General features: G+C 37.3%; 2 protein-coding genes, 1 non-coding gene and 1 pseudogene across 4 annotated transcripts; 1 reads left to right on the plus strand and 3 right to left on the minus strand.

Annotated features, from left to right (window-relative positions):
- Positions 1–749: 749 nt before the first annotated feature.
- LOC135632016 (uncharacterized) lies at positions 750–7261 on the minus strand. 2 transcript variants are annotated; one of them, XM_065140285.1, is made up of 7 exons: positions 7059–7202; positions 6869–6969; positions 5424–5520; positions 2922–3103; positions 2609–2806; positions 1302–1361; positions 750–1141 (listed from the first exon to the last, which is right to left on the minus strand). In XM_065140285.1, the coding sequence occupies exons 3-7, from the start codon at positions 5512–5514 to the stop codon at positions 998–1000; spliced, it is 675 nt and encodes a 224-aa protein (XP_064996357.1). In that variant the 5' UTR covers positions 5515–5520; positions 6869–6969; positions 7059–7202; the 3' UTR covers positions 750–997. The 2 variants fall into 2 exon arrangements, with proteins under 2 accessions (XP_064996357.1, XP_064996356.1); XM_065140284.1 differs by lacking the exon at positions 6869–6969 and having other exon boundaries at positions 7059–7261.
- A 204-nt stretch (positions 7262–7465) lies between these two features.
- Positions 7466–7547, minus strand: TRNAS-UGA (transfer RNA serine (anticodon UGA)). The gene has a single exon. It is a non-coding gene; the product is annotated as a tRNA-Ser (tRNA).
- A 1331-nt stretch (positions 7548–8878) lies between these two features.
- On the plus strand, positions 8879–12047 carry LOC135631181 (protein LURP-one-related 7-like). Its single transcript, XM_065138643.1, has 3 exons — positions 8879–9303; positions 9759–9968; positions 11607–12047. Exons 1-3 carry the CDS (start codon positions 9070–9072, stop codon positions 11727–11729), a joined length of 567 nt encoding a protein of 188 aa, XP_064994715.1. The 5' UTR covers positions 8879–9069; the 3' UTR covers positions 11730–12047.
- Positions 12048–13717: 1670 nt separating this feature from the next.
- Positions 13718–15105, minus strand: LOC135631611 (short-chain dehydrogenase reductase 2a-like; annotated as a pseudogene).
- Between the last annotated feature and the right edge of the window lie 396 nt (positions 15106–15501).

The raw sequence follows: 15501 nt of genomic DNA on the forward strand, positions 1-15501 counted from the left end.
GGTACAAAGTCCACAATGTTGTAAACTTAGATAAACAAAATGGGTTAATTTTGTAAATAGTTTTATTCTTTTTTTACTTTATTATACATACATAATGGACTATGATCCTATATGCAAAAAATCAAATGTTTCCCTTAGATGGTGGAGGATCACAATGTGAAGTTTGGTACCAATCAGTGATGTTTAAATACTTTGCTATGGTTTATGAACATGATTAGGTCAGATACCCATTGGTACCTACTACCACCAAGACTGCTTCATCTTCCTAGGTACTTGCTATTGTAGTCTATGAACATGATTAGGTCAGATACCCATTAGTACCTACCACCACCAAGACTGCTTCATCTTCCCAATGAAGTTCTTAATTCCCATTAGTACCTACTACCACCAAGACTGCATCTTCCTACTGAAGTTCTTAATTCTAAATGAGGTCTTTCAGCTAAAAGAAGCAATGTTGTTACTTTTTCTGTTTAGTTGATCAGAGTTCTAGTCATCTATTTATCCTTTTATCTAAAAGAGAATGATTGAGACTTGGAAAAGATAGATTTTGGATTGGAGACAAATGATTCTAATGCAAACCAAATCAGCATTATCCCACAGCTGCAAAACATTATTTTTCATTAAACTAATCCTTCAACAACAATTTAGAATATTCCTTTCAGAGAACAGATATTGCTAACTATTGCAGGATGTGGAACACTAAAATTGCACAGTAGACATATAACAAGATGAAGAATGAGGCAGACATGTGAACACTAGAATAATACTGAGATATTTAAGAATCACAGAGCCATGAGATGTCAAGTATTTACTATTACAAGGCCAGGTTGACTAGGTAATGTACAAGACTGATATGCTTATGAACAAATGACAAGCTTGATGCAGATGTTTTCTATTTACAGCACTGGAGAGTAAAAGATTATTGCGACATAAGTTCAACAATTATGCTCATGTGCAGAGCGCAGTTATCTCTTAGGCTTCTTTTTACCTTCATAGCTCAAGCATCAGCAAGCATGGATGCAGTGAGATCTTCTTGACTATCCTTGCATGCGTGGATTGCGGTGCAGACATCATTCGTCTCGAGAAAATTCTCAGCGTTGGCGAGGATTAGTGGGCCATATTGGAAGACCAGTTTCTTACACTGCATAAAGAGAAGAATTGAATGACAAGCCCAATCACTCGTCTTGGGTAATTCACATTTGATCGTAAGAGGAGGCAATCCATCACGTCTTTGAGTTTGAGAAGCAAACACAAGATGATTCTAAAACCATGAAGCGAATATAACATGGAGAAAAGCTCACCTTTTGGGCAAAATTCTCCATTTTGCTGCAGCCTTTCAGAAGTGTCTCGAGCACCTCAAGCTGGAAAATATCCACAGGTAGATTTGATTAGTATTCCGCAGGTGCAAAATCATACTTCAAGACATGAACAAGACGCATTTAAAGGATCTGGTGAGCGTATCAGTCTTATGATGTGGAACAACAACTATACAGAAAACCGCATAGATGAAATAAACATGTAACCTAATTAACACAAAAATTACAAGAAGTTCAATAACAAGAATGAATTTTTGTATCACTTATAATAAAGCATTATCGTCACAGAAAAGCAACCTAAACATTGGCTTAAGTACTAAACATTATGTTGAAGTACCACAATAAAGTTTGCAAGAGCCAAAATCACTCAGTGATAGGCATTGAAGAGAAATTTAACAGTATAAATTGTACTGCCAGAAACACACAAGTCGGTCATAATCCATAAACGTGCCCAATAATTCATTTCATTTCATATATGATTTTGTTGTCAAAACTATAGCCTTATAACGAACTTCTCATTGAAAAAATTAGTGGGAGGAGTAGCAATCCGAAATTCCTATGAGAAAGAAAAGTCAACCTTGACTAGATCTTTGGATCGTAATTATTACCTTCCTCATTTAGTCATCCATATTGATTTGCATTCAGATAAAATGAAATTTTACAGGAAATAATGAATGGACTATTTAAAGAACAGCTGACTTATATTTTGTGCGAAATAAAAGGCACCATTTGGAAGGAATGATCCTCACATTGATGGTCAATCTTATATAAACAACAATCACACAGTATATCAAATGTGGAGCCTTAAAGCTGATGCAAACAATTAGGAGAATGTTTGCTGGTTAGATTAGGATATGCATCTAATTGAAAATAATTACACCTAATCACCACAATAAAATTGCACAGAATAGCCTATATTAATGTATAAAGAGCATTTCTAGTGTATCTATAAATTTCTGCAAATTATTGATTCTTGCCAAATGATAATATAATATGGCATGTTATATGATAACTATGGATAATCAAGTCATTACAGGCATGAAGCAGAATTTATTAATCCTCAAAGATTGCATTAAATGGCATTGATCTGACGTACCAACAATATATTGATGATGCTACTATTATGGAACTATGGTTTTAAGATATGAGAAAATTTTGTTCTGTGATTAAGATGATAGTAGATAGCACCAAAAACATGTCCTAACTAGGAAGAGAAGCATCTGAAGCATTATAAACAGGGACCTGGTATTTCACAGGAGAATTTTTTTCCAGTATTGCAAAGGAGTTACTACCTCTGTGTCAGGATCTTTCAGTTTGACAAGAACCTCTACAACAACATTATGGCAGAGGCTGCAGGCATCATCGCGCTTTGGCAATTGCATCACTACAGTCTCCCCACAGAGATTCACCTTTTCACAGAACTGCTCTGGACTTACTGTGGAAACCTCCAAGAAAAACATTGGTGCATAGTAATCTACCAATGTAATACACTGACAAGAAAAAAATTGTTCCAGAGGAGAACAAAGAATTAGAATTCACAATATGTATATTAAAAATTTTAATCAGAACTAGATGTTCTCCACACAAAAAAAGGGGCAAGCATACCTGTTGTTTGAAAGAATGCAGTGTGGAACATGCTTTGTGAAGTGTACTGATAACCTGAGTCTGAGTCTCATTTTCACCAAGATAGTATAAAGCCTTGGAAGTGAAGTCTTCACAGAGTGTGCACAATTTTTCATTCTTTATGATGCTACTTTCACTTTGTATCTTGTTATCCACTTCCACAACTAAAACATGAGCATGAAACTAATCAAGTATGCAAAAACTTTCCTGATTCATATGATTGATAAAACCAAGGTTCGCCGTATCGTACCGTACAGGTGTTTCGACCCGGGCTCGGTACCGGTACGGTACGGTGTACCGAGCGGTACACACAGGTGTACCGAGCGGTACACCCAGCTACAGTGTGCTACAGTATCGCTACAGTATCGGTACGGTATCGGTACGGTATAGTGCGGTCCACGTACCGCTGGTCTGTCGGACCGGTACGTACCACCCGTACCGGGCGGTACAGTCCGGTATGGCAAACCTTGGATAAAACACAGTTCCAGTACGACCACATAATTTTGGAATTGATACATACAATCCAGTATCCCTTTTGTATTTTACCTCTTGATGAAGTCTGATTATGATTGATAAGTTACACTTATGTCTGAAGGTTCTAAAACAGATTGGATACAGATCAGTTATTGAAAAAACCATGTGTAGTTACACTTATATATGGATACTGGGAATGTCATGCAACCATATTTGTTTATAAAGGATATGAATATGGATTCAAATAGGTTCTAAAGCAGATATAGATGTGAATAGTACATCTATATCTGCCACCCTTATTTTTCTCAACCATTATGATTAATTAATCAGGTTTTGTTAAAATAGATACATGTAGAAAATGACCATGCATAGAAGCTAAATAAGAAGATTCCTGATTTCCTTATATTTGATTATTCAGAAAAAAAGGTCACATTTGCAACTAAAGAGGCTGCCTTCATTGAAACCAAAAAACAGCCTCCCTTCTAATTGATAGGACACATGAATACACATGCAAATATTATGAAGTTATACCTCGAGGAAATTATATCGCAAGACAGTTTTTTGAAGGAAATGGAAGAGAAAGAAAAAGGTAGATCAGATGCTTCTGAAACTAAATCGCGAAGTCTAAAAGGTGACAATATGAATTTGGAACTTGAGTGAAAATGATGCATGTACAATGGGATATTTCCATATTGATAACTAATTTAATTAAATGTGTAACAAGAAAGTCTTTTTGGAGAGTTTAAAAAGTCATCCATGTCTTCGATATAAAGTTGGTGGTGCTAAAAGAGAGAAATACCATGGAACATAGTAGAAAATAGTAATGATGAAGAATTTGGGAAAAATACATCAAAAGATATCAGCTTAAAAAGGATGTTCATGAATCAAATACAAAGCTATATGATAGCTCTCAAGTAATTCTATTGATTAAGAAGAAAAATCAATTATAGACTTGATAAACTAAAGGAAATGAACAAGATATGTAGACACTGGTAATCGCATTGAAAAACAAATATTAATGGGTTCTTGCAGAAGATATTAAAATTTAGAGAAACTGAAGAAAATATCTTCAAGAAATCAGGCAGGTACATAATATTTTCAAATTAAAAGGTCCAACAAAAGTGTCCCTTTTGATTATCTAGTTACAATGCTTGCATACTAGTAGTGGAAAAAAAAAACTGTAAAGGAGATTTGAGATAGTTTGAAGGAATGGCCAGTGTTTGCAATACAAAAAATTATAACCACATTCATGTAATACCTATTTTAAAATTTTTATAAATGACATATTTTATAAAATAAATGATTTAACACTTCTTAAACCCATAACACATAAGGTTACAAGTTTAACTCGGGTGCAACTTCTATGTAAATCTCTCATTTGTCATTCAATTGAACTCAAGCTCTTATTGAAATAAATAGTTAACAAAATTCCTTGGACAATGTGCATGATTTGAACGTCCAGTAAATAAGTATACAACAATTTTGCACACATGAAGTAATGTTCCAACAAAAGGATTATCATTTCATGGCATACGAATATGTCAATATCTTTGGCATGGTATGATATCATGTATTCGCATGCCCCTGTGTCAGTCGGCACAACATATTAATTGGATTATGTGTTAACGCCTCCAACACTTGTTCACATGGCATGTGCCAATAACATTTTTGTATAGTACATTGCAACCTACCTGACTTACGTTGACCAATAGGACAGTCCTTTTCCCACAGTAAAAGAGACGAGAACAAAAATAGTCAAGTTAATAAAATTTGAGCAATCAAACATGTCATATTAGATTCTAATCGATGCCTTTATATTGTGTTCTACATAGTCGAGATTTACTGTGTCATGGTTTTACAAAATTACATGAAATTATGAGCTGGAGAAGTAACATAGATCACTTGATATTGTGCACACTAACCAAAAGAGGTCCCTCGTTAGAGTACAATGGCATGAATGAAGCAGTTTGAAAACAAAATTACCAAGACAATCCACATCAAAAAACTCACCAAAGGCATCCAAGGTAGCCAGACTTCTGGCATTTGCTGGAATAAAGCTGATTACCAGCATAAGAAGTGAAAAGCTTAATCTTGAATCCATAGTTACCTGTTACATAAGCAAAATATTGGTTTATTTCTCAGTATTCAACCATTGATTAAAATATATTGTCTATATGCCTACTACCATGGGTATATATTTATCAATCATTCAAATATGCTGATTGCCATAAAAGTTCCATCTCCTTGGCTTCAAAATGAATATTTGGCAAGAATATGCATAGACATTCTCATAAAGAAAAATGGTTAGAGAGATAGAATAGACTGCAGAGATGTGCTTAGCATCACTAGGAAAAATAAAATAAAAGACCAACAAGCTAAATCATGGTCAAAACTTAACCATGTATAGAAAAGATATGCTTTTAAGTTTGGTAAAACAGGTCTCAGAAAAAGAAAATTAGTATTTTTTTTAACCTAGCATGAAATGTTGATGATGTGGGATTTGATATTACAGTAATGTTGTTCCTTTGAGACCTAGGAAATCAGGTTCAAGCTTTGGAAACTACCTTTCTCAACATAGAGGTAAGACAGCATGCATTGACCCTCTCAAAATCTAGCATTGGAAGGAGTCTCGTGCACTGAGTTCTCCCTTTTAGCATGAAATCTTGATATAGTATCATTTACAAAGTCCCCAGGCTAAGATATGTGACATGCAAATTATCTTGATTATGAAGGTAAAGACTTTGAGTAGTGAAAATTTTTAGATCATTATCTGTCATAAATTTGACAAATTTGCATTAGAATTACCAAACCCATGCAAAATAACAATCACCAGAGCATAGAACGCACATGTTCCCCAAAGCTTGTAGCTACTACTAGTACCAAAATTCTAAGACTTAGATGATCTTTCTTATCGGATTCCCAATTTAATATCCCAATCACAAGACCAAACACAAAAAATTTCTCCAGCTTCGCTTAACATCTAGAGACCAAAATACCACTTCACCAATTCCTTGTCGAGTGTTCTGCCAAGATTAATGGGACTAAAGCTATGTTGATACACCATCAGAGGAAACTGAAATCAAAGTCTCTGTGGTTCTTGCAGATTAAAATTTAGATCACTAGCTATCGTAAATTTGGAAACTTTGCATTAGAATTACCAAACCCGTGAAACAGAACAATCATCAGAGTATAGAAGAAGGCTCATGTTCCACAAAACTAAAACTTGTAGCTACTACCAGTACCAAATATCCAAAAGTTGGATGATCTTGCTTATCGAATTCCCTATTGAACATCCAAATCTCAAGACCAAACACGAAAAACTCTAGCTTTACGTAACATCTCAAGCCCAAGATTCCACTCCACCAATCCCTAGTTGAGTGCTCTTCCAAGACAAAAAAGCATTGAACGGGATGAAAACTCTGGAGCCGGTCAAGAATTAATGTTCAGATCTTAACCTTGTGCAAGAATCAAAATACCCCTCATCAGATATGGATCTCAGTTCAAGGTCTCTCCAAAGGGGCAATAAATTCCTCGAAATTTAATCTGTCTAGTGAACCTGAATAGGCAATCATACGAGATGCCGAAAGATGAGATCGGAGATGGATCAAGAACAAGATGAGGAGATAAACACCAGATCGAGAGTACCTGATATTTTACTGGAAGGTAGAGGTGGAACGATCTCTCCTTTCCCTCACTGGGCCTGTCCAATGGCGAAGGGTAGTTGGGTCGACTATCACGCTTAATAGGAGAGGGAAGGAGATGAGAGAATAGGAGACGACGACGCTATTGGTTGATGTCTATTCACCCTTTACTGTCTCCATCTTTCATTGGCGTTTGGAGGAAGAAAGCGTGACGTGTTTGGGAAGAGCAATCATGGGATGCCTGGCGGACTAATAACAGGAATAAAATTATTTTTCCTGTCCTGAAGAAGTACCCAACAACGTCATTGGCTGGATCCACAAGGTGGGCCCTCGTCATTCGCTCCCTTCCGTGAGGGTTGACGGGTAGGAGAGGTATCATGGGCTACTAACAAAAATACAAAAAAAAGAAAACGTCGACAGCAGGGTTCGAACCTGCGCGGGCGAAGCCCAACAGATTTCAAGTCTGTCTCCTTAACCACTCGGACATATCGACGACGGTGACAAACTTGTCGAACTAATTTATTTAATATATAATATTTTACTGAAGTCACATTTTTTCATTAATAATTTATTTAATACTAAATAAATAAAATATGATTCAATAATTCTTAGACTGATTTTAAAAATTTTGATCCTAATTTTTTTTATAAATAATAAGTGATGAGTATAATATTTGATCATGTTATTTTTCACTATCCTCTATTTTGGTAGGAATGCTTATTTTTCACTTATGGGTTTTTTTTTATCAAATTAAGAATTTTTTATAAGATTTTATTTCGTTTGATTTGGATGAGCTATCGAAGCCTTGGTTTGGTTCTCTTGTGGGTAGACTCTTATGGAGGCTATCTCTTTTGGACGTTATTTTTTTCCTCTCCCCCTTGGTCAAATCTATTAGATTGATCTTTTATAAGATAGTGATTTATTATTACGATTGAATTCCAAATATAATCACGGAGGGCACTTCTGATGAGATTCGTAATATCTTAATGTAGTGGTCTAAATCAATGGCTCAAATTTAATTTAGATAAAATGTTTTAATAGCAAGAACAGGTAAACGGTTTAAGATTTTTATTTATGACTCTATTGGGTCGTATTTATTTATAAGAGGTGTTGTTGCTCGAGCAAATCTAACTATCATAATAAGTTGACAATAATTCCGAAGGGTGTAGCCAAGTGACATCCAAAGGATCGAGGTAGAATCCGATGCTAACACGGTGATATACATTCAAAGAGTCGAGATTTATAATATCTTAATGCAGTGGTCTAAATCAATGGTTCAAACTTAATTTAAATAAATTTTTTTAATAGCGAGAATAGGTAAACGGTTTAAGATTTCTATTTATGAATCTATTACGTCCTATTTATTTATAAGAGGTGTTGTTACCCGAGCAAATCTAACTACCATGATAAATTGACAACAATTTTGAAGGATCGTCACTTGGCTACAACAAGTGACATCCAAAGGGACGAGATAGAATTCGATGTGATACACATTCTATAACAGAATTACCTTCCACTTTAGTGATACACATTCTATAACAGAATCACCTTCCACCTTAGTGATACACATTATTAATAACATATGCACAATTATCCCATATTTTCTTAAACTAAATTCAAGATAACTATTTTTAAGAGAAGGTAATATGTTATATTTTAATTTAATTTAAGTTTTTATCTTTTGATTAACAAATAATCAAATAATCTTGATATGATACAATGGATTATTATCTTAAATATAAATTTATTGGATGAAATTTTGCAAGTCTTAAATAGACTATTTATTAGATCCCTATAAACGAGTAGCCGTCGGTGGGTGGATGATCCATTCGAACCTGCGATCGCAGGGCTCTCTTGTCCGCGCTACCTTCCCCTATGGTCGGGTGGAAACACGCACCATCTCAAGTAGTCGGGTCAAAAAAGGCAAGCTCGCGATCCTTCTCGGTGTGCCCGCTGCGCTGCCCTCGCACTCTTCCGACCTCGACTTCTGCTCTTTCCCTTGCCCCAGACGCTCCATGGAGACCGCCTCCTTCTTCCCGGTGGATCCGCAGATCCCCGTCGACTTCAAGATCCGCAAATCCCTCACCGGCCACGGGTTAACCGTCCGCGACGCCCAGGGCAGCCTCGCCTACCGGATCTGCGCCCCCCGGCGCCTCCGCTGCTCCTCTTCCTCCGCCCCCAATCCTCGCCTCACCAAGACCCTCTTCGACGCCGCCGGCAATCCCTTGATCAGCGTCGTCTATCACAACGTTAGCTCTTCCATCCTCTCCTTCACACCGCGTTCAAATATCATCTTTTTAGTATTATTTTTTGGTCGTACCCGGTAAAGCATCAATAGCTAATTCTCGTGGACTAGTTCGTGCTCGTGAATTCAAGAGCTTGGCCACTAGCCGTGGTTGCAACTTCTTTCTGATACTTTGTTCTTCCTTTATTTACCAGCTTCAAAATCTAAGGATCGCGTTAGGTTATTCCTTAGGGCGAATTGTGGTCTTGACAATAAATGACCAAATTTGCAGATTAAGTCGTCAAGATTCCGTAACTTGGATGTTCTTGTGACTCGATTATTCATGCTGATACGATAGAGAGGCGGACTTGTACAAGTAGCTTTGATCCTTGTAATTTATGGATATCCATTTTGTTTCTTAATATAGCTTAGCTTTTACTTTGAAGTTTCACGGTTGTTCTGAAGTACATAATCTTGTAGGATGAGTGGCACGGCTTCAGAGGGAACAGCCAGGAACTGAAGGATTTGATTTTTACAGTGAGAAAGATATTATACTCTCCATTTGAAACTGAGCTACACGTGTTCTTATCAAGCACGAATATAGGTGACCAAAAACCATGTTTTAGACTCAAAGGCAACCCTTTTCGAAGAGCATGCACCATAATAAGTGGGAATTCGACTGTGGCTCAGGTAATAATCAATTTTGCTCCATTATTTGCTCGACTTTAAGGGCATATTATGTCACTGGTGTAATTTTTGTTAATATTCTTCAACATCATTATGATTCAGGAATAAGTGCTAAGTTTGCAGGGGTTCTGTGATGAATCCTATTCTTCTTTTATTTTCTTCATTTCTGGTTTTTAGGGGATGGTGGTGGGTCATAATTTCTTGTTAGCATATTTCAAGGATGGTATGAGCAGTTGGAGGAAAGTTATGTGGTCTTGGTTTATTTGATATCCTGAATCTTTCTTTGTCTGGTGAGTGATGGAGAATGATGAATGCAGAACATAAGTTAGTTGTAAGCAGAAAAATGGTTCGGAAGGTCTTTGTGTGCTTTACATTGAGATAATCATTGTGGATTTCTCCTTGTTGGTACGAGATGATGAGATTTGTTGATCTGTACAAATGTAGTTTCGAATGAGCTAATTGTAACTGCTGAATTGCAAGTGTCCAGTTCTCTGAGAAATTGCTTTGGGGGGAAAATACAATAGTAGTAGACGTTCTGAAGAACATTAGATAATCATCTGATGCAGGAGGAAAAAATGGTTGATGAACTGGATCAGTCCCATTCTGGATGTAAAATGATAAAAAGTGGTGATCAACTAACATGGAAATATTTACATTGTCCTTATATAGATTTATCAATAATGGAGGGCTTTTGACTCTTTTTGTCTCTTTCTAGTGAAAGGAACAGCATCCATTCCATTAAAGCCCTTTTCTTGGCTTGTGAACTTTAAAATTTTATAATGGACAATCTTGTCTAGTTTAGGTGAATTATTTTTGCATTTTCTACTCTAGTGAATAGTATTCAGCAATTAGTTTATACGACATTCCACCGCAGAGAAGATTTAGATTTAGTTAGAAGTGTGCTGTTAGAAGTTGAAGCAAGACAAAAATTTCAAAAATCTTTGTGGCTGGGATGTGAAACAGGAGAACAAGGAAAAATGATAAGTTTTTGTGAGATGTTTTACTGGCATCTTACATGTGGACATCATGTAAAGAAGGAACTAAGACAGTTTTCCTTCTTGATATTTTGTTGTCAAGTCTTTTGTTGATTCTGGATTTCAGGAGTGCACTACCAAAGATGTTGGTTCTGTTTTTAGATCAAGAAACGGCAAAGTTTAATGTATTTTTTCCTTGTGACAGTGCTGTGGACCCTTTGCATGTTAAGATGATGGTAAAGAAGCTTAAAGACGACAAAATTTTAGTATATTTCTCTTGTTTTATTACTTCCTTTGTTTTGGTTACCTAGGTTCTGTTTGGTACACAATTGGCTCGGTACAGGAGGATATTTTTCATTTTATAAATAATTTTCTTTTCTATGTCAGCATCTATGAACGAAAACTTGTTTCTAGTTTACTTTCTGTTAATGAATACTCCATAGATGTCTTTGTTCCACATTTCTCGAGCCATGAGTGCAATCAGTTCATCCTTTTGGAGTTGTTCTTTCAAACTAGTTTTAGGTCTATTTTTAAACAGGCCAAGCTGCCATTGCAGCAGATCTAGTTTCTATTGTCTTTTGGTTAATTGGATATCATATTATGGGTCATTGAACCAGTTAAGTCTGTCAGATTTGTGTGAAATAATATAACTCTTTTTTGGCTGCAGACAAGTCTCTTGTACAAACTGAGGAAGATTATTTATTCAAGGCATAAGTTTCGGCTTACTGTTTATCCTGGAAACGATTGTGTTCTTGTCATCGCGATGCTCATGGCTTTCTTTTGGAAGTAACCTGCTAACGGAGGGCTAAACGTTGGTGATGCAGTTGTTAGGAGTTCTCATTCCTCCACAAGTAATCTCCTGAGCCAGGTCGATTAGGCAATTCATTGATTTTTCTCATGAATGATGTCTTATCACTGGACTGTAAATTGTTACTGGGGGCATTTTGAATGTACTGTAAATAGTTCCATTATCACATCGAGTAAAGATTTATCCATTTAACCTTGGCCTTCCCAGTTTGTTATGTCTGTGCACTAGATAAGAGGCCCAAGGACATTATTTGCTGTGAAGAAATTGGACGGTAATCAGTACAAGATTCGGTTTATGTTTTGCCTGGGTGCTTTACCTATTTCTGAATCTTGCTCTAGACAAGGTGTACTCCAGTCGACAAGTGCAGACCTGAAACACACCAATTCCTTCCGGATGAACGAAGGCAAAAATCTGTTGCTTGATAAGCAATACATCAAAAAATCTGTTTCTTGATAAGCGATGTGTTGAAGTTGTTGGATGCTTTCTCAGGAGGCAAAAACTCATGTTCTTGCTAAGAGCTTATTTGTGATGTGAAATCTATGGAACTTTATGGTTCTGAAAGTTTTAGAAGCAGGTCTTTGTAAAATATGGATCCAATGAATTAAACCTGCTATAGGGTGGATTAAGTTGAATGATGATGAGACTTATGATGATCAGGTCTAAAAAGGGTGGTGTTGGTTTCTATTGTCTGATAGTAATGATGTATGTCTACTGACAAACTGCAGGATTTTCTTGGAAGGGAGGAGTAGATACAATGGGCTAATGGCCATTTGATGGGATCAAGCCAGCTATCACAGAGGGGGTTCAATGCCTTGAAATTGAATCTGATGATGCTGACTTGGTGAAAGTTTTGAACAGGGAGGAGCCACCCCCATGGTGTCTGACTAACAGTTTTAGAAACCTTATTTGTTGGCTAAACAAGTTTCAATATGTAAAGATTCTTCATGTTTATAAGGAATGCAATAGATGTGGGCATTGCCTAGCTGCCTACAAATTTTGTTTCTGATCAGGTCTGGAGGGCCTTCAGATTTTGAAGTAATATATCTTTTTTTTTTTGAAAAAAAATAATCTGCCATGTGAAGATGGAGTTTTCATTGCCATCCAGTTAAAAAGCTGCAACTGAGAAATCAATGTGCTGTTCTTTGCTTCATCTGCATCTCTGTGACATGTCATTGTGAATTAATGTGCCAATGATACAATAATCACTCTTTTTCAGATCTACTTGTTCTCCAAAAGCAGACCCACGTACTTGTCAAATGTTTATGAAATTAGGGTTTCAACCAGGACAAATCTGGACTAGAGACTTGCAATATAAATTTTTTAGGATATTTCCAAGAACCCATTTAATTAGGATTAAGCATTTTTGTTCACATCATCAGTGTTTGCCCAACCATCCAGCACCTGATGAGTTTTCTGTTCTTCAGTTGTGATGGTAATTGTCAACCCACATGTCTCTCTCTCTTGCAAGTATAATTCATATTGAGAGAGAGAGAGAGAGAGAGAGAGAGAGAGAGAGAGAGAGGCTTGATGCAGCACCTCAGAGCCTCTTAACAACTTGCTGCTACTAAACCAATGAAGGTTTGCATTTTTTTCAGTTCAAAAACTATGCCACTTCCTAAAAGGCTTCAAAAAAAAAAAAAAAAGAATCATACTCAATCAATTGGTGATTCATGTTCGAGTCCCTTTATATATATATATATATATATATATATATATATATATATAGGTTACGAGTTTGAACTCTCATTATCCATTCATCCTCCGTTATGATTTATTTAAACCGCCCAAATGAGTCATGAAGAAAAACTCAACCAATAATATTCCAACACTTTGATTAAAATACTTCTCGAAATGATTATATCTCATCGAGCCATGACATCTCCTAAAGCTATCAACCTTTGAGCATATTTTTCTGACCTTCTAACAGATAAAGCAACCAAGTGGAATTCTTCCAAGATTTTTTGAAGCAGTTAATAGTGATAGTTTAAGTAGATAGGGACTAAAGCCTTTTTGTATGCAAAGCATGATGAAGATGAGAAATAATCAACAATAAAAATGGTAGTGACAGATATTAATGACTGATTCCTGCAAACATTTCTTCTTCTCTTCATTTCTCTACTATCTACCCTTTTACTTGTGCAAATAATGATAGTGTGTGTGAAAGCTTTCAACAAGAACCGGTTGAGAAATGAAGTCCGGTTGAGAAATGTGTCTCTACCAATGAGGTTTCTTGAGGTGGTGACACCACCGTCAACCACATGGTTGTGGCCACTCACATACTTGGATTCATCGCTGGCAAGATAAAGTGCGGCTTCGGCTACATCTCTGGCCGTCAAGGTGACGCCTTTGAGGTTGGCCAGCTCCCTCACGAGCTCCTCCGTCTTCTCCACCTGCTTCTCGGTCGGCGGTAAGCGTTCACCAGCATCTGGGTGGCGACCCCGAAGGGCGAGATGCAGTTGACACGGATGCCGTGGGCGCCGAGCTCGTAGGCGGCGTTCTTGGTGAGCCCGACGATGGCGTGCTTGGAGGCGGTGTAGGCGTGGGGGCCGAGGCCGCCCATGACGCCGGCCACGCTCGCCACGGAGACGATGCAGCCGGGGCGGCGGGGGAGCATGGCGCGGGCCGCGTGCTTGGCGCCCAGCGCCGTGCCCCGCACGTTGACGCGCATCACCCGGTCGAACTCCTCTGCGTCCAGCGCCACGATACTCCTGCGCCGCCGCGTCTGCGCCCAGAGCACCCCCGCGTTGTTGCACATCACGTCGAGGCGGCCGTGCCGGGCGACGGTGCGGTCAACAAGCCGCTCGACGTCGGCTTCCACGGCCACGTCGCAGTGCATGAAGCTGACGGAGGGGCCGAGCAACGCCGCCAGCGCCTCCCCGGCGACGTCCTCGATGTCGGCGATCACGACTCTGGCGCCGTGCCACGCAAATAGCCGAACCGTGGCTTCACCGATGCCCCTGGCGCCACCTGTCACGATGGCCACCTTCCCCTCCAGCCTACATACGATATAACAGTAGCACACTCATCGAACATTGCATCATCTACCAAATCTATCTGGGAACAGAGAGAGAGAGAGAGAGAGAGAGAGAGAGGGGTACCTTTTGTGCGTAGGAGCAGCAGATTCCCATGGAGGGACGTGAACAAGTGGATGGGACTTCTCAGGCATCACCTCAGTAGCAGGCATTCTTGGCTAAGGGTGTAGGAATACGAGTGGTGGGTATATAAATATAGCGAAGAGATGAGATGAGGGTGTTTGACCAATAATTAAATTTTAAATATACAATCGAAGGAAATTTTTTTTTTTTAGTGAATATATAGTTATGAAATTCTTTGAGTGTCTAGTAAATAATAAATAAAAAATTTAATTTTAAATATATATATATATATTGACATAATATTGTTTGGTAAAATTATATTTTAAAAATTTATTAAATTTTAAATTAATAAATAATAAATAAAATAAATAAATGAAAATATATGTAATCTTATAAAAAAATTCATATGGCCCAAATATATAATAAATAAAAACATAATCATATAAATACATATAAAATAAATTTTAAGAATAAATAAATAAAAATTTACCTTTATAAAAAATAAAAATCATATTAATTTCTCACTGAATCATTTTGACAATCTTATAATTTTAGATAAAGTCATAAAATACTATCAAATTAAAAAAAAATTATACTAGCATCCTGTAAATACTAAAATGTTAATGCTCTCGTAAGATAACATCAATGTTTGAACATTG

The sequence above is a fragment of the Musa acuminata genome, chromosome BXJ3-2 (genome assembly GCF_036884655.1).
Source record: "Musa acuminata AAA Group cultivar baxijiao chromosome BXJ3-2, Cavendish_Baxijiao_AAA, whole genome shotgun sequence".
Lineage (NCBI taxonomy): Eukaryota > Viridiplantae > Streptophyta > Magnoliopsida > Zingiberales > Musaceae > Musa > Musa acuminata.